At 43.5% G+C, this 20,128-nt stretch overlaps 1 protein-coding gene across 5 annotated transcripts in view; it reads right to left on the bottom strand.

Moving 5' to 3' along the window:
* WDR7 (WD repeat domain 7) overlaps positions 1-20,128 on the bottom strand; it is a 114,448-nt gene that overhangs the window by 4,666 nt on the left and 89,654 nt on the right. For 4 of the 5 annotated variants that reach the window (XM_080572475.1, XM_080572478.1, XM_080572477.1 and 1 more), the window contains one exon: positions 777-881. In XM_080572475.1, coding sequence (XP_080428601.1) covers positions 777-881 — 105 coding nt within the window. Of the gene's footprint in view, positions 1-776; positions 882-15,776; positions 18,274-20,128 lie in introns of those variants that run through there. The other variant, XM_080572479.1, reaches the window with a different exon arrangement.

Here is a 20,128-nt window from a genome sequence, read left to right as displayed (position 1 = left end):
CTTCCAGCCTTATTATGGAAATGGAAGGCAGCTCCACAGCGCGCGGTGCAGCGGAGCACAGCTCCCTGACGGTACGGCGCGCGGGCTCGAGGCAGAGCAGCTGTGGCTGCTGAGCAGTAACGGGACCAGTGGTCACCTTAATAGTTCTGCGTCGTGTTTAATAAAAAATAAAATGGAGAAATGTCAGGAAGGTCTTCTATACATGGTTCCAGAAATTAGAGAAGGAAAATGCCTACTGACAGGGATGGGACCGAGAACGGGAGCAGAAGCACCTGTCCTGGCCTGCTGAGAACCAGTTGGGGGTCTCCTGCATGGCCCTGAATCTTGTCAGGTGGGTGCTTTAGGTGTGTGAAACTCAACTGTTACAACGGCTTCAGATTCAACCATCAAATGGGACACAGCCCAACATTTGAGACTGCTCTTTGATGCCCTGCAGTTACATACTGACCTGTATGCAAACAAGCCCTCCTCCCTCATCGGGTGACAACCGCAAGGAACGTTCAAGCGGAAACAATAACAGAAAAAGACCTGCACACTGAAAAAATAGAAAAGCAGCCATGCACAGCGAACTCGGGTGGCTAGACAGCACTGCAAGACATTGGAAAAAGGAAAGCTTCTGGAGAGTTCGTGCTGCACGAAGTCAGTGTGCTGTAACCCAGGTGTGCACACACTTGTGCAGCGTGTGCCTGGGCTGTGTGAAAGCACTCGCAGTGTGACCGGCCCGCCAGCGGACACGGGGACGGGAAACGCCCGCAGGCTCACGTAACAGGCCTTACCTGCCAGAAGGAGAGGTGGCTGTCGGAGTTGGAGTAGGTGGCGAGGTACCGGCCGTCGGGAGCAAAAGCCACTGCAGTTATGGGCCCCTTGTGACCATGGATCGTCTAGCGAGAGGGGAGAGAACAGAAACCGAGAGCGTTTGTTACTCTGCACCGCGGCGGCGCTCAACAGGCTTGTAAGTAAACACAGCTTGAACTTCTGGAGCTGAACTTCTAGAAGAAGTTTTTGGAAGACTTGAGGAGCCCACTGCAGTTGGTAAAAAGCAAACTCTGTGTGCAGAAGCCTCTTCCTCCCGCTTCACCGTTGTAGCTTAGGTCTTGAATCTCAGGTATGACACTTACCAGGAAAGCACCCGCAACCTAACCAAGCCTTATTGGCAAATGCCTCTGAAGAACAAAGGGGAACCTTGATTTCAGTGTGGTTCCTGGGGTGACGCCTCTCATTCTCCCGCCGCCAGCCTTGCAGGCGGTTTTGTGGCAGGGATTCAGCGCTGGCAGGGCCGGGACCGCGGCCACCCCGGCTGTGCCGCTGCTGTGTGCCAGCTCCACAAGCCGCACGCCTGGTGCGCTCCGCACCTACAGACGGGTCTCACCGGTGTTAAACAACCGCTTTATAAAATACCCCACCATACAAACACGTCACGAGCACCATGAAAAATTATTCCAGGCACTCTGCGGCCAGTCACAGTCACGATCGCATTCACTGGTTAACAGCTGCAGACACGGGCGGACGCTGTACGCGGCGGGACTCGCTTGTGTTAAGTGTTTTCTGAGGCTTTGGAGATGCCCGTGTCGACGAAGCCGGGCAGCCCCCCCACCCTCCCACTTCACAGCCAATGGTGCAAGACCTCCAGCCACTCGCGGCACCCCACTGCTGGGAAACGCAGCCCCGAGCCGGAGCGTGGCCGGCCCTGAAGCAGGAGGAGGAAGAAACGCAGCCACCGCCACGTGAATGCTGAGCGCAGGGCCAGCCGATACAGGGCTACATACAGGGTCTGGTGGGTTTTTTACCGTTGTTTTGCTTCGTTTGTTTTTAATTCACAGTAACACATGAAGTTTTCTCTTTGAAAATATCATTTTCTATCGGATTATCATAAAGAAAACACCAGTGACATGCGCGCAAACTATTTCTTGGTAAAATACGCAGCGGCTGCTCCTTCTGCATGAAGGGGCTCTGTGCCAGCTTCAAATTGGCAGGACTTTAAATGTGTGGAAAAAAAGACTTTGTAATATTCATCGACAAAAACTAGACTGTGAAAATAGAAGTAGTGCCCCTGCAGCCAGCTCCTGGACACTAAAAGGCACGGACCTACTGAGAAGGCACGCCGCTCCTAAAGCTGGACTAATATTAACAACCCATTAATATATTTATTTATTGCTTATCACATACAAGTTGAGTAAAGTCAAACGGAATCCCAAACCCAGGTCTTTAATGTAATCACCACAGTTTAGGATGAAGATTTGAAAGGGCAATTAATTAGATGATCCAGCCTTTAGACCCATCAAACTGTGCAGCACTTAACAAGCAAGTAATACTTGTCAATAAAAAATGTTTTGGTAATACAAAGGTGGAAAATCAATAGTACTAGCACACTTGTTGCTCTTTTTACTACTGAAAATGTGTTCCAATAAGTACAATCCTTAGGGGAATGAACGTGCTTTGTTATTTAAAGCGAGTGCTTCTCTAATTGATGCTAATCCTTTCAAGCCAAGATTTATTTTTTAGTGCACTATCTAAATGTGTACTTTGCAACGCTCATCTTCTGTTTCTTAGGCAAGCGAATAAGCATAACAAAACCAAATTATTGCTGCTCATTCAAAATATTCTGCTTGCACCCATCCGTTTGGAGCTCAGCCTTCCCCTGCTGGCCCCGTCCTGCTGCAGTGATGGATCAGGACGGCAGCGCTTCTGCAGCACCGCTTTGAGGGCACCAACAATTTGCAGCTTTCCTGTTCAGAAGTAATTATATTAGTACACGAGGATGCAAAAATCTCTGCAGCGCTGGTTAGAAAACGGTCTCAATTTTGACCGGCAGGCGGGGTGGGACAAAGTGCAGCTGCTTGTAGTTTCCCGCTGCCCAGCCAATTGTTTTTTAATGGGAGGACGCTCCTGGGAGACTATTTGACTTCTGCACCTGCCACCGCCGCGGCCCTCTAACACATGATATACTGGAGCTATGACAGCCTCATTCTAAGTCCAATATTTAGCAAACTCTACGCTGACCTGCATTATTCTGTTAAAGGTGACATAAAAAATAAGTACTGCATCACCGCAGCGATTTTATTTTAATAAATACACCGAAATGCATACTTTAAATTGATAAAGTAACTTATACACCGCTACAGAGACACTGCAATATTCCGCCACGTTTATTATTAGATATTTATCTCCCCAGTCTCTAGGGGTACCTTAACTAAACTGAAACAAACAAAAAATCACTTACTGAGAAAGCAGCATGCCTACTGCACCCCCCAGAAGCGCCACCCCTCCAGTACGCATCGTGTGAAGAGCACCAAGCGAGGGTTGCCGCAGCCAAACGCCACCCTCACAGAGACCCGGCAGCTTCAACTGGGAACGGTGCGGGAGCATCGTTTCCAGTTTTTGCGAGGGAAACAGCCTCTGCCCAAGGAACGGTTACTTGAAAATGAAGGAGGAGATGACTCTGTAACTCCTGCCCTGATCGGAGACGAATCCCTGACGGTGACCTTACGGGCAAACCCAGCGGTGCCGCTGAGGTCCTCTGCCACAGTGAGCACCTCTAGGTGTTACCCAGAAAGCAGACCTAAAGACACCACGATACAGAATGCAAATAAATCACAAATAGAAGTTCCCTATGCTAAAGGCAAAGCCTAACGGAACAGAGCTAACCACTGAAAGAAGTTGAAAAAATGGTATTGATGGTGCCATTAAAAAAAGGAAGAAAGAAAGAAGGCAACTCTTCCTCTACCTCCTCCCCAAACTAAATTAAAAACAATGCAAGTTTAGAACAGATATTATTAATAGATAAAGCTAGGTCTGATAGATCATTATTTTATTTTATTTTATTTTATTTTATTTTATTTTATTTTATTTTATTCTATTCTATTCTATTCTATTTTATTTTATTTTATTCTATTCTATTCTATTCTATTTTATTTTATTTTATTTTAATTTTTTAGCAGCATGTAACAAACAACCAGAAATGAGCTGTGAAGGAAAAGCAGGGCAGGAGTGCTTTACTGACATGCACAGACCTCTTTGTGGTCTCCTCTGGCAGTGACGTGTACTGACTAATTCTATGTCATGCAAAGAAAAGTTTTTCTTTTTTAATTTAAATTAAAAATTGGAATTTGAATTTTAATGCTAGCAAGGGGTACAAAGACCCGCAGAACATGCACAGAGCCAAAATTGTGTGGGGAAATAAATACCGGTCTTTGAAATGAAGATAAAGATGGCAGACCCAGGCAGCGAGTACCGACAAATAAATCCTGACAAAGCCTGCTCTGAAAGTAAAGAAGCCATCGCAGCTCCTTCCCAGCTGCTCCTGGTTTCAGTCACAGAGGAGATGAACAGCACCTCAGCAAGGCAGCAATGTGCTACGCCCAGGTCGCATTTTTCTTTTCTTTCCCTGGTTATTTTTATTGTTTTCCACCTTGCGATCATCGCCACTGTCTCTTTCAATGTATAATTACAACATAAATACAGAAGGACTGCGTTGCACACCGTCCATGTTGAACGTATGGTTTCCCAAACACGGTCAGCTTTGGTCTAAGCTCAGCTGGAACAAGAGCGTGCCCGATAAAACCTTTCTTTCAATTTTTTTTTTTCCAATTGTCCTTCAAAATCCAAGCACACGAGATGTTCCAAGACCATGGTCTGCGTGTACACACTGAGGACATTTTATAAAAACACAGTTAGCAAAACTAAGCGGCTTCACCTGAAAAGATACGTGATCTCGCTTCTCATACCACAAATAAATTCTTCTGTGATGCCCCCTCAAAGGCTTTCATGAACCCAACTCTCCAAGCAACTTAGTAGAATTATCTAATATAGCATAAATTTAAATAATTTCAGTATTTCTAATAATTAAATTTCCGTCCTCTTTCAAGTAATAATAACAATTGCAGTAAAAATTTCAGGACTATACTGAGAAAAAGTATATTTAAATCTTCAAATTAAATCTTCCTGTCCTTCAAGCGGCTTCTCGATAGCATCAAGATAAAGTCAAAGCACATATATGAAAATGTTTAACTTAATAACATATATAACTTAATTTTTAATCTTACAGTAATACAATTTTGCATCAACCATTACTATTACTCAGTATTAAAATGTGACTTGCACGATCTGACAGGCAGCATGCAACGAGAGCAGAAAGTGACCTTGAACAGCAGTGTATAAAAATACATTTATCACCGAAATGGCATGCCGGCTGTCAGTCAATATATGCTTCTCATTTGTTAGGAGGTTCTCCTGCTGTGATTCCCTCATTGCAATTTGCTTTTACTTCCTGGGCAAATGACAACCAGAAAATGAGGCAGCTTCTTTCTTGGCCGAACTTAATCCAGAAAAAATTAGATGACAGCTGCACCCACCCAAGTGTTGCAGGATGTTTTAGAAATGTTTCCAAGATGCGCGGCCTGGCCGTCTCTGCAGGACAGCCCAGAGCTAGCCCCGCATCCCCTGGAACCGTGACCGCAATCCGCACGGGGCTGCCCCCAGAGCCACCCAGCCCACTTCCCAAACAGCCCGGGGTTTGCAAACGCCGGCTTTATGCTCTCACTTCAGGAACGTTCCTGTCAGTTCCAGAGTTTCGTGTGGCACCATCAAAATCCACACGGCAATTAAATACAGCCCGCGTACGAACCGGTCGGCCCCTAATGCCAGCAGGAAGGTTTTCATCTGTGAAACTAATGCCGTGGCGGTTTAAAGAGACGTACGTGGTAATGTAGCAGCATCTCAGAGTACACGCATGTGTCAGATGAAAATTTCAATAGCAATACTGAGTTGTCTCCATGACAATTATTCTTTTGAAAGAGGTTTCAACAGCTCATAGGCTGAACTTTATGCTGTAGCTTCCAGGGAAATAATTTCAAGTAAGAATTCTGATTATGGTCAGAATACCAATGAAAACGGGAGAAAAAAGTGCTTAATATTTTCTCCAGGTTAACAGTATTTTGTGAGATGAAACATTAGTTATTTTAAATCCTTACTTCAAAGAGGTATATTATCAATTACGAGCAGTCTGTGTAAAAAAATACAAAATATAGACAGGAACCTAGAAAAGAGATTACACTGGCCGAATACCAGGCCTCTTGACTTGCACATGCTGGCTGCTGTGAAGCACTGTAAAGTTTCAGATCTCGAACCACAGGTCCCTCGGGACTGACACTCAGTAGATGCGAGGAAGTTTGGGCTGATATCCCAGCGCCAGAGAGCGCTTCACGCGGAGAAAAAATATTGAACGCTTTCCAAAAAGTCACAACACGGAATAGATTTACCATTTATTATGGGGACTTCATCTAACCAACTTTCAAAATGCAAATCACACCCTTAAAGCGAATAGCGGTATGAATTGGTTTACCACTGGCGTGTAGCGGCTGGGGCACGTAGCATCTCCAGCCCTACCGCTCCTTGGGTGACACGCTAGACGTGGTGTCAGCGCGCCAGATTTTTCACATTTCCTATTCAAGCAGCTGTCACTAGATTTTCAAGCAGGCACGATGCTCCCATAAATCCCCCACTCTTTCTAGTCAAAGTGCATCTTGCTAAGGTACCGTTTGGCTGAAATATCTTCTAAGCTGCGTCAGTCCAGATGGGGCCGTGATAGCGACGGGACTGTGGGCTCAGCACGCAGTACTTGGCCTTAAACAGTTCTGCTAGGATGCGGCTCTTCCCTTCCAGCTCCAGCTCCACTCACGGAAGTTTTAGAGAGAACTGCTTAGATATCACATTCATATTTGGAGCACTGCAATATTTTTAACCTTTGACTTCACAGCCTTCAATGTACTCGCAAAGCACACAAATCCATAGTTCCCAAGTGACCTGAGACTTTTGTTTAAAGTGTTCAGCAACTCAAATGGAGTAGGAAAAGCTAACAAGATCAGCATATCCTGCCAAAATGCTAAGGTCTGGGGACTTCGTGATCCTCCTAGAAGTGTCTTCTGCCATGCACACTCTGAGGAAAAAAGGAACTTGCAGCAGGATTTCTGAAATCAGCCATCTGATTCTTGCTGCTCCTCACTCTAATTTTCTGACCGTGTTTCCAGATCTTTATCAGTTCCTGGGCAAACTGCAGCCTACTGCAGAACTCTGTGAAGCTGCTTTCGTTCCACGTTTACCATCCTCATTTTCTTCCAGGAGTCAAAAGCATCAAAATCAAGATTCTCAAAACAAGTGGAAATTTGGAAGGTCACGTCTAGACTGGAGAAATAGGTCAGTTAAAAAACGGTGTTTGCAACATGACATTAAACTGTTCTGTATATCTACTGAGAGTCGTGTTTAAACATGTGCTTGCTGGTCACAGGCAACCCTAAATGGGGAAACCTAAGTTTGATCATGACCATTTAACGCATTTTGAGCATTTTCTGCCCTCCTTCTACTAGTTGCAAAGTCCTGGCTGAAGACTTTGTTAAAACACATGTACTAATACGCTCAAATTGCAATTTTCCTATTTTAGCTTTTGAGAGAATTACAGTGTAAGGGATATCTTTGTTTTCAAGCATGACTGTTGTGGTTATGCAAAATCAGAAGGCAGAAAGAAAACACATTAGGCCGGGGTGGACAGATTAAAATTTGCTTACATCCCAGGCTGGGATGAGACCTTCCTACCACGTGTATTATTTACAAAAGTTGCTGCTGATGGGACTGAGCTGTGGCTGACTTCAGCCTTTAGACTTTTAATGTCTGAGTAGGATGGAACAGCTAAATTAGATATAAACTTAGAAACCTGATTTTCTTTACAGATTTCAGTGTAAAATTTGTATGCATACATTTCTTCTGCCGCTGCTTCTAGAGATGCAACTAACAGTACTGTAACAAATCTGTAAACTCAACGTGGGGTTTGTGGCCTCAGAGGCTGGTTGGTAAGTTTAACATCTTTTTCCAGTCTATTTGACTCTTGTACGCTGAATTGTATCACTTCAAAAAGGAAAAAAAATCCTTAGTGGAATTGATTACATTGTCGGCTCCCCACTTTGGAACCCAACAGCTGAGGCACAGGAGTTAAGCAGAAAGCTCGTGTTGAATCAATTTCTTATTTAATTTTTACTAACTTTGATTATTTGAAAGCACTCCTGATTTCTGCTCTTGGATTTACAGTCCTCACTTGACGTCTATCCCTGCCTTTCCTCTCCCAACAAGATGTTCCTGTATTTGTAAACTCCGTATGTCTCCAAAGGCAGAATATGCAAGCTCCTTTAAATCAGTCTCCAAATCAACTAGAAAAGAGTACAGTACAGAAAGAAACAAATATGACTCTTAAAAAATTAGTATTGCTGATTGCCATGACCTAAAAAAGCAAATTCTGTGATTGCTGAGGCCTCATTACTTTGCCTGGCTATAAAGCTACAAAGTTAGAGTGGAGTTACGGCATGAATTTATGGTGCACTTACTAGGCTGTAATGTGAGGACTCTCGGTTTGCATTTTTTACTTGTAGCTTAATGAATATATTTATATGTGCAAAGTAGATTTATCTGTGATGCACAGAGGCAACTTGGTGCAGATCAACAATATCCAAGTGGAGAGTTAATGCAGTGGAGTTAGTGTGCTGTAAATTCATGCCTTGGATAAACCCTCACCAGCTTCCCATACAGAAGAGTATCAGCACAGTCTGTTCTCATAAAATATACCGCTAAATTACCACCAGCCCAACTACCTAGGCATAATTAAACACTATTTTTAAAAGACATTTGAGAAACTTGAAAAAAAAAATGTTTATTTTGTTATTGCATCCCTCAGGTAGCTGGATTTGCTGTTAATAGGCTAAGACCATCTCCTGTCATAACGAAAATGAATAAAATCCCTCAACTCTACTATTAGGCAGGTTTAGAAAGATCAGCTCAGGGTAAAACTACTGCAGCCTATGGGGAAAATGTGTCTGTAATACACAGGCTAGCATGACGGTTTCCTTCTTCTGCAATGCTCTCTGACGCTGGAAACAAAATGTAAGAGGAACAAAAGAGCACGGCTTGCATTTGAAAAAGCCAGCTGTACCAACGAGGACGTGAAAATGTAAGTACGTTTAAGTCCCGCTGTAGTTGAAGCATGTCCCCTTAAATTTCTGCCCCACTTGCCAGCAGTGCACTTATTACTACCTGGTATTACATTACTATGGATTTTCCCTTGCGAACCTCGCTACTGCTTTTGCGAGTCAGATTATAAACCAAACCAAACGTCCAGCACTCCCAGTCCCCCTTCCACGTTAATGTGGCTACTCGTACCAGTGACAGGACACACGAGCGTATTTTCAGAGCCCAGGTACGCGGCACTACGAGCACACGTGCTGCGTGCCTGAGGAACTGCACAATGGAATCTGCTCCGCAGCCTGACGGCTTTCGTGCCCTCCCCTTCCTGCCTCCAGTGAGAAAAGGGTTTTGGCCTGTAAAATTAAAAGGCTATACTCAGTAATTATCTTTTATCTGCAATTTGAGAATGTGTGTTCCTACTAACAAGTTCTCCGGGCTCATCTGAACTTGTCGCCGTGACAGTGTCAGTAAATGCAGGTACATGTTCAGATTACAGGATGGCTATCTTTCCTTTTCTCCCTATGAAATACTGCAATTCAGAACACTGCCTTTTATTTACCAAGCAGACTTAGCTAAAGCGAGCCACTAGACATCAGCAACTATTCATTCCAAATATAATATTAAACAATTTTCTGCCTCGTATAAGAATTAAAAAATTGCAAAGGCATCTAGGTACCGAAATAAAACCATATTATGCGCAATTCAATTACTGCTCTGACTGTCGAAGCCATGACTTTAATTCTGCAGTGAGCCAAATGGAGCACCCAGACCAAACAGCATCGATCCCGGCCGATGTTCAGAAACAGCTTTTGCTTTGAAACAAACCGAAGCACAACTCAGGCTTCCCTTTAACCTCCACTGTAAGAGACCCGGCTCCCACGCACACAAGCTCCCATCCGCATCCCCCGCAGACCTGCCAGGGACGCTGCAGCTCTGCCTGGGGGGGTTCTCCCAGCTCCGTGTCCCACGGGGACCCCTGCCCATGGCTCGGCCCTGCGGGGGCACGGCTGGAGTGGCTGCAGAGGGCTGCCTGGCCGGACACAGAAGGGAAACGTACAGAACGAGATCGCACGCAGCGACACGAACTGTTTGTTTTCGTGGCCAGCCCTTTACGCATCTGCTGCAGGCTTGTGGCTGGGTTGCACTAAGCAGGGCTCACTTCAACACCAGCCTGCGGTGATTAATTACAAGTATCTCTATAAATACAATTGTAAATATTTATAAGGGAAACCAAGATTTAATCAATGAAAATAGACTACTTTACAGTTTTCTTGCCTGTAATGTGTGCTTTTCCCTGCACACGTTTTCCCAAACCACTCTCTGTTCGCGGGTAACACAGAGCTGGCCACAAGCACCAGCCAGTGTCCGGACCGTGAACGCCTCAGCATAAGCCTCACCGGACCAGTGAGCAACGACCTTGGTCTCAGAAGGTTTCTTTACGGTAGCAAAGTTTTCAGAAATCACACATCAAAATGTCCAGCCACCATCACAGCAACAGACCAGCTGGAAGTGTGCTCCCTCTCCGTTCCTGTGCTTCCCAACACCAGAAGGAAGAGCGCACAGTGAAAGGCATTCCCTGCTACACAGCTACGTCCTCTCCACCCTCCCCTCTAAGACTTGGGTTTTTAAATGAAAAGAAGCATAACCAAATAGGTTGCATGTATGAGTTAATTGGGGGATTTTGGACTGCTCTCCGTTACCCAGCAAGAATTTACCTGGCAACTTTAAACAGAGATAATTAATTACATTGACCCCAAGTTTCTGGATTCCACCTACAGTCGAGGACAGAAACGTTCTCAGAAGTCTCACGAATGGTAGCACGAACCCTTCTGTGGCAGGTACCTTACCCAAACTAGATGAAATGCCTGCTGCTTACTTGCATAGGGAGGAAAAGAAAAGCCTCCAAAGTAAGAATGCAGGTGAGTTAATACTTATGAGTTATCATGACTGTAATTAATGAATAGTGACTCTAAGTCTGCTTTGGCTATGAAATAGCGATAGAGACTCCAACGAGCAAAATATTATTAAGCAACTTCCAGACATTAATATTTTCCCATCATTCCAAAGTCAATAACAATCACGTATCCTAAAATCTAGTTACTTGAAATATATCTCTACGGTATGTTAACGCTGATTTAGTGTTCAATTTGGGGAAAAAAAGGAACACAGTATCATTCTTTTCTATACTAATGCACTTCTAAAGAAAAAGTTGAATTACAGTTGCATGCTGATGATAACTTTGTTTTTAATTGCATCCAACCTGCTGAGACTGCTCTTAGTCTACCAAAAAATACCACGCTTTTTTTTTTCATATTTTTCATAAATATATTAAAAAAAAAAAGAAGTATGACTCCAGGGTCATGACTTTGCACAGTATGTAAGTCACTTCAGAAAACCTCAAAATTGTCAGTTTGTAAAATCAATGGAAAAAAATGACGTTTGGAATGGGAAGTGTAATTCAGTCAGGAGCAGTGGCATGAGCACAGTGCCGCGGTATCAATGAGCTGCAATGTGGTACGTTTATCATTAGATAATCACTCCCCCAGAGGATTAGCAGCACACAGATGAACCTTGTGCCACATAACACACTTGGGGTGTCATTATCTCATGATAACCCCACTCCCTGCCATCTCCTATTGCTTAATTAGAGGTTACAAAGGTTATAATAGGACTAAAAGAACTTGGTGAACAGAACTTGCAACGAGTGATACCTTAATCAATTCAAAACCAGAGGCTGAGAATGTGCAGTCAACAAAGGCATCTATGGAAGACCATAAGCACGCATTATGTTTTAAATTAGGGAGCTAAAACTTGAGGAGAATGAAGAAATCTAGACGTATACTATGCCTTATTTCCCCTTGACAAATTTCATCTTCTTCATGAAGCATTTTGCCTAATTCAAATGTCATGTATATATATTAAAAAAGAAAGACTTTAGGATCTTAGCTCACCTGAAATAAATTACCAAGTACCTCCCAAGCAGAAGGAACAAGATTTCCCGGCTGTCGCATCAGAAGTAGGCTACACACGTGTTCAAGAAACTTCATCCTGACTGCAAGATTACAAATCGGGCTTCTTATTTTAAGTGTTTTATTTGTGGCTGGAAATTGCCACCCACCCTAAAATGCTGCGTTTTGTGCACTCCCACTGTCACTGAGCGGTCTAACTGTATGTCTTTTGCTATGTTTTGTAAACAAGGGCCACATTTGCAGATGGAGCAGCCACAGATCTGGTGCACTCAGAACTGTTTTCCAATTCACTGTGAAACATCAATTATCTTTATCAAATAACAGTATCTCATCTCAGTCCATTATCAAGATGGAGTCTTATTTTAGCTGGACTGAAGCCCTATCTGTATATCAAGGCTGGCCGCAGTGCCAGAGTGAGTGAAAGGCTGTGAAATAATCAATAATCATCATCAAATTGTGGTCGACAGGTTGTGAGGATGGAAGTTTTTGATGAAACCTCAACCTTTTTTTGTGCAGCTGATAAAGCTTAACCTTTGCAATACCTGATAACTATGACTCAGTTAAAGGAAGCTCTGCATACACTTAAAAGCTTTGACTGTTCAAAAACCCACCACTGAAACAGCTTGCTTTACGTGGATAGCAACTACACACCATCAAGCATCTTTTTGTTACTGAGCAAGTCGGCAGACAAAGAGCTACAGTGAACATGTTTCATGGACTGTTAGAAACACACCCTTGTGCTCCAACAACCAAGAACCACACTCGGTCTTAAAGCTGTACAAATAAAAGGTCAGCCTAAAAAGGACAATCTCTGCATAACAATGAACAGAACCGCAGAAACAACAGAATAATTTCCAGCAAACATTTGCCTATTTAAATCTAGGTAGCTTCCTATTATCCAGAATAAAACTGTGATGAGATCATACAGTTAAAGGAAAAAAAAAGTAAAAAAACCCCACAATATACATAAATTAGTCTAATTGTTTAGCAGCCTTTCTTTTAGAATTGTTATTTTTATTCATCCCTTTTCTTATGATAATTTTTTTTCCAAAACAGAATTAAGGCCAAGAATAAGGTTGTAAACAGTTTTACTTTGGGATTTTCAGTTTTGAGCGCAGCACGAGTAATCTCCAACCTGAATATAACCTCCCTATGAAAAATGTAGAGTTGATTGCAGCCATATATTTCCCCTTTTAGCTATCCATCAGTTTCTCTAGAAATAGAAATTTGAGGAAATTTGTCAAAATTCGCATGAGCAAGCAGAATGTGAATTTCAAGAAGAATGTCAATTTCAAATTTTCTCGGCCAGAACAGTGTTTAGAGAGAGCAGGGAAATAGAAGCTGCACCAGACAAACCCCTTGTAAGCACAAAATTACTGGTGTGTTTGGATTCACCACCTTAACACACACACACACACACACACACAACTACAAAAAGCAAACAGAAGCCCTTGATCAGCCTTCTTGGCTGCTGAATGCTTTCAGGAAAACTGTGGAAGTTTACTAATGGTCAGACCGAGCAAGCAGCGCAAAAGCCGTCTGGCATTTTGATTAGACAGCTGCATAAGTAAATACTTCGAAAGCCTTCATAAAACTTCAACAAATTTTGTAAGAACTGGCAATACCGTTCAGGATTATTTCTGAAAAATTGGTCATAAGTCTCCAGGCCACCAGTGCATGTCCCGCGGGACACGTCCGGCACTCACCCAGCCCTACTCACGAACGAGCTGCCGCTGTCCCATAGGCAACCGCAAGCCCCGCTGGCTGCCTGGGGGCAGCAGGCTGCCTGCCAGACCCCTGCCGAAGCCAAGCCCACCCTGAGGTGCATCAGGAAAGGCCCTCCACGAGATCCCACCCTGGTTAGTGCTCCGCTGGCCACCACCATGCCAACCGGCCCATCGCTGGAAGTGTTCGAGGCCAGGCTGGATGGGGCTTTGAGCAGCCTGCTCTGGTGGGAGCTGTTCGAACTGGATGGTCTTTAAGGTCGCCTCCAACCCAAACCATTCTGTGAGTCTACGTCTTCACGATCTGCTCAGGGAGGTTTAGAGCTCCTCAGCAATGGGAAGGTTTTGTCTTCGTCACTCGCACAAGAGGCACCTGTCCCGTCTGCCTGCACTGCATGTAGCTCATCCTCAAAAACGGCCATCTGGCCTCAGTAGGAAACATAATAACAGTATTTTACCTCTGCAGCATTAACTCCTCAGGCTGCTTCCAAGTGATAGAAAAACACGGATGTCGCAGAGCAGGGCAAAGCTCGCGTTACTAGCTGTAACATTAACTATAAAGCTTACCTGCTTGATGTAAATCTCCCCAAGGAGAGGAATGTTTCATATGAAATTGATACTACTGAAATATTTATATAGTATAGTCATTGTCAACAGCATAGTTTTACACAAAAGAGGTAGGATCAAGCTAGCTTATTGAAATTTACATTTGATTATAAAAGTCAAAACCCTGACGGGGAAAGACTTCTGAGAAGTATCTGGTACAGTTTTACACATTTCTGTGAGAAATGAGAACGACACGTAAGGAACAGGTCAGCCGCTACCTGGGTTAGACACCGGTTAATCGATGTGCTCTGGAATGCAACTGTAAACCGAAAAACTGCTGACGTGGTGCACCGCTGCCAGAGTCCCGTCGGGGCACCTCCTCACCCAGGAGCCACCCAAAAGCTTGGCAAGAACACGGCGAGGCTTTGGGGGTCCGGGCAGGACCAGCGGGCCAGGACGCCAACGGGCACGGCGCCCCGGCCCGGCCCGGCCTTCCTGCGCGCGGTGAGGAAGGGCCCGTCTCTCTGGTTCAGCGAGGACGACGGTATGACTGATCACCACCTACAGCACCCACGTGTAGAAAACAAATTAACAAGCTCTCATGCAAATTAGCAGTTAAATGTAAAACAGGACCAACTGGTGAGAAGTTGAAACTACAGCAAAATTTATCTAGAAATAACAAAATACAGTTTAAAAAATGAAAATAATTAACTGCTGAAAGAAATTATGATGATGATGGTGGGTTTTCCATTACTGGAAAACCGAAGATCAGGATGAGATGACCTCTGAAGATGCCCATGGCCTGGGGATCGCAGGGACCCTTCCGGGCTTCGCCCCCTTCCCACCCCAAAAGCCATCCGTCAGTCAGCTCCCTCCACTTCCAACTTTGCTTTCCTGAGAGAGACATCGCTGGTGATGAATACACGCTGAAATACTAAATGCAGCTCTGGAGACCGCTGATGCCACACTGATGGATGTGGTACTAGGCACTATTAAAAAAAAATAAAATACCTGCTCTTACAAGGAAGCTGGGTCTTCCCTAGGTGCCGAGGGTGCTCAGCATCCCCCAGAAGGCAGCTCATCACACTGCAAGACTGAGAAAAACTTCGGTCCTCCTCTAGATCCTTTACATCTTATCATCTGTCTCAGGAAAAAGTTTTTTTGAAGGATTTAAAAATATTCTCATCACAAAAGCACTAATTCTTCAGCAAGGGAAAATGCTGAATGGATTCAACAGTAAAAATTGACTACATTTCTTTCTGAAAATATGCCAAAGTTTAGCTGTTTTAAATAACTCTAATTTAAGCTTACAGCAGAGATTCCAGTGCATTTTAATACTTTAAGATTCCTTTATTGTTCGGTAGTTTTATTTATGCAAAATCAAAGACATCCCCTCATAATGGCAGTTAGCAGCAATAATTTAAAGTAAAATAATATTATTGTAACAGATGACATTACTACAAAGTGTTTACCCCCATAATCTCCTCCAAGATACAGCCATTTTACAGTAAAACATAATTTAATGAATTTGGAAAAATCAGGTAACTTAGTAGGTAAAACAAAAATGCTGAACTGATTGATATTTCTATTTGTGGTAATTAGTTTGGCATTTAATGTCAGCGTTTTAAATTTCAAAAGCAATCCCGACATTTTATATCATCTCACTTTTCATAATAACACATATTTTTAAACCCTCCCGGCATTTTTTGATTATTCAAACATTTCAAAAGCAGTTTTGATACAGCCTCACATAACCTCTCTCTGAAATCTGCAATACCGGATGCAGGAACAACCGAGCTGCTTTTCTGCGAGTAAACGCCTGCCTCGCAGGATGGAGCTCAACCACCAGATACAGGGCCCCCTTGCAACAGAGTACAAAGACAATCCTAAAATCGCCACAACTCTTCGCCCCGCATAAAATAAAATGCTCTCCAGAACGGCAGCTGTTGTTCTAAGGGTAGAGCAGTTGGCTTCCAGAGCTGGGTAGCAATAAGATAGTATGTTTTATTATGAGTGTCATGGAGACGGTGTGAAAAATCAAGAGCCATAGGCAGTAAGCGGCAATGGGTCAATAATGTTCACCGAGACATTGTGTAGATAATCAACAACAAGGCCCTGGGTTCTCTATGCACTGCAAACAGCTGAAGGGCAAATCAATACAGCCATGGGAAGGACACTGCCCGGCCCCGCTCCCCACAACAAGCTGCTGCTAGGGCAGCGAGGCACCCTAAAAACCAAATTAATTCAAACTTCGTATTGCCCTAACGTTAGGCGTTGGGAATATACAGTAATGCTCAGATAATGTTTAATAAATAATTTAATGAGAGAGGGAGAGAGAGAGACCAATCTCTATATTAAATTATAGAAAAAAATAGATCCCGAAAAATACGTATTTGGAAAGCTCATGCTACAACAAAACGTGCTTGTAATTTTCATTTCAATTCAACGCCTTAAAAATAAACTAAAATCCAAGCCCCCTGAAATGAGTAAGATAGATACTGGAACATAAGAGTTTAATGTAGAACAGTTTAAAAAATTGAAGTATGATAATTAATAATGTATCTTTTAAATTATTAAGCAGAAATCACACATTAATAGATGCATCTGTATCTGCAATAACAATGATGCAAACCAAACGCAAAATACTGAATTGCAGATAACTGGCTTTGAGGCAACATTTTACCGGTAGTATTAATAATTGACACTTTGTTAAATAAGTGATACTAATATTGTAAATTTCTCTGGAAAAAAACCCTATCATATATAAATGTTGATTTATTATTTGTTAAAAAAGGTGATTCTTGACATCCATCATTCTATTAATCATTAGATGTAATTTCTCAGTCGGTATGTACAACCATCTTTCTTGAAAACAAAATAAAAACATGCTGGAAGGAAAAAAAAAACATGAAATGCTTCTGTTTTCCATTATTACAGCTAAAAAGCCTGCCTTTTTTCTTCAAGGAGATGATAAAATTCCTGCCCTATTTCACCTGTCGTGAAAAAACAAAATAACCACATTTAAGAGAGCACGTATTTAGGGTAGCAGTTTGTTCTGCTGATGATAATTACTATAAAATTTTCTACGAAGTATAAACCGTGTTAATTCTGTGACAATCTTAGTAATACAAAAAAGCCACACTACTCAGATCTTGCCATCAACCGGATCTAAAAGCAACGATTATTATTATTATTTTCAGCATGGCCGTCTGAAATGAAAAAACAACCTTTTAAGCCTTATTTTCATCACCGTAACTATTTCAGTATGCGCAGCAGTAAGTTATCGGGTTATATTTTCATGAATTATTCAGCGCGGACGGCAGCAGCAGGCGGGGGCGAGCAGACGCGTGCCGCGGCCCCGCTGGCGGTGGCAGAGGGGCTTCCCGACACGGCGCCCGCCTCAGCCCCTGCAGCACCCGCGGCCGCGAGAGGTCTCCCCGCGAGATCAGGAGCACGTGTGGGGAAAGGATCTCACTGCTGTGCCGGATTTAGCGTGAGTTTGTATGCGTGTGATGTACCGGATTCACTGCTGAGCAGACGCAAACAGCGTCGCCTGCTCCTGCCGCCGCTCTCCAAGAGCCTTCCCGAAGCTCCCGGGGGCGAGGGGCCGAGGCAGCACACCCGGCCCAGGCCCCATGCGAGCGCCAGGCACGGAGCCCTGCGGCACGACGGCACGGAGACGGGGAGATCCTGACAGCCCCAGCACCGGCTCCAGTGAGGCCAGGCACCAGCCGCATGCCCCCGGCTGACGAGGAGGAAGCAGACCACCTACAGGCCTCCTGGCGTAAGCCAAGCTTGGAACTGCAACTGAAATCTTTTCATCGACAGCGAGCTTTTATTTTATTTATTGCTGACCGCTCTGCAGCAGTCGCTGCTGCTGGTGCCCGCTGGAACTGCTGCAGAAAGCGAGGAATGTCTTCGGTGCGACGGAGAACTCCAAGGCTCACTTCTTCCACCCTCGGGCTCCTGAGCCACGCGTGTGGAGGCCGCCTGAAACCTACGCCCTGAGCCGAGAGGAGTTACCTCTGGGACTTGGAAACACAGCACAGCAAAACGTATTAGGAGTAAGTAAAGAAAGTAAAAAGAAGAGGAAGCTCTTCTTCACACACAGGCATAGCAGGCACGTGCCAGAAGTGTGAGACTTAACGTGGTTTTGAAAAATATTCAAGTGAAAGGCTTTTCAAAGCTCTGCATTTGTGTGCTTCCACAAAGGTGAGAAAGGAAAGATTTGGGGAAGCTAAGCAGTAAGATCGGAATAAATAAAAAATGAATATTTTGCCTAAGGATGCTGAACAAAAACGGAGAGAACGTTCCGGTGATGGAGTTTTAAAGCCCTCTGTTCTTTCCCCCTTACAGAACAAAGGCTGCCTGCAAATACAGAAGAGCAAAATCCAAGGAGAGGAAATGGTTATTTAAGATAAAGGTCAATGTTGGTACAGAGGCTTAAATAACCATACCTACACTGGCGTGGGAATAAAAGAACAGATTTCTAACCCTTGATATTTTAACCCGTCGGTATTCTGGAACCGCCTTTCACGCAGAGCACTGGGTGCCAAGGAACCCAGTTTTTTTCAGCCGTTGCTGCCTGCTGCAGCAGGAGCAGGCCTTCGTGTCCCCAGGAGGTCCCACCTGTATCTTGGTCTCCCCTTGCGCTTATCTCGGCTCTAAGCTCAGTTAATGAACACCCTTAATGATGAGTGTAAAGCAGGGGAAAAGCAAGCTGTTCCCACCTCCTCCTATCCCTGACTAAGAATGGGTTACATATGAATTACGATGAGGGTAACTAATAAAACTCTCTTATCTATTTAAAACTTGTACTTTCAAAACACCAGCATATTTACTAAATACAAAATTATTTTTACAGCTTCAGAAAAAAAGAAATTTAATAAATAGTGAATATTAAGCTTTTTTTTTTTTTTTTTTTTTTTTTGATCCTGTAACTTCTGGTAGTTCTGGTCTTTCAATAAACACTATAAACAGAAAAAAAAAAAAAGACCTTAAGATAGACAGTGGCCTGGGCAACAGAAACATTTTTTGGTATACATTTTTTACAGAAAGGTAAATGGTCCCAGCACAGCACTCGGGAGCGGGGCTGGCCAAGGCATCCAGCACACTGCCCTGTGGTGCGGGGCTGACCCACTTCTTGCTCTGCCTTACAGCAGGACCCTGATCCCAAAAGGCACTTCCCACGTAACTGCTCTAAGTCATGCTCAATTTAAACATATTAAGCGGTTAAAATATTTTGATAAACACTTTGAAAGGCTTAACTTTTTGTAAAAACAAAAAAAAAAAGAGCTTTTTGCAACATTATCTTCTTCTACACAGTCCTAAATTTATCTCATGCCTTCTGAGCAGCCTGAAAGCTGTAACTGTGAGAAATAAATTAAACGATTGGATTTGGAATAAGAAATCTGTATCCAATAGATGGCGTTGCCCCCTAATAATATATGTGGCCCTCAACAGATTTCTCTAATATTATGAATAATAAAATCTGCAAAGAATCCTGTCCAAATTTTCCTGTCATACCCACTTCTGCCCCGCATGGAAGCTTACTAAGCTGCCTTACATGGAAGCTTGCTAAGAAAGTAAGAAAACAAGTACTGTGAATATTCACGAACACATCAAATTCAGGCAGTGAATTACTCAGACAATTTACTGGCAGAAATCTGGAGTTAGTTCCAGGAACCAAACACAAAAGAACATCAGCTAACAAGGAAGTGACACTACTTCGGATAAAAGTGTTGCAACCACCAAGACAATCACCTTCACAAGAGCTGGTGGTCATTACACAGAATCCATTTTAAAAGAACTCTGGTCTTCTGCGAAACTACTGTAGACCACCAGATTGTGTAAAATGCTTTACAGACCCATCTGGAATTCACTTTG

Source organism: Anser brachyrhynchus (assembly GCF_964034855.1).
Source record: "Anser brachyrhynchus genome assembly, chromosome: W".
NCBI lineage: Eukaryota > Metazoa > Chordata > Aves > Anseriformes > Anatidae > Anser > Anser brachyrhynchus.
The sequence above is the reverse complement of the archived record's forward strand: the minus strand, read 5'-3'. Positions and strand labels throughout refer to the sequence as shown.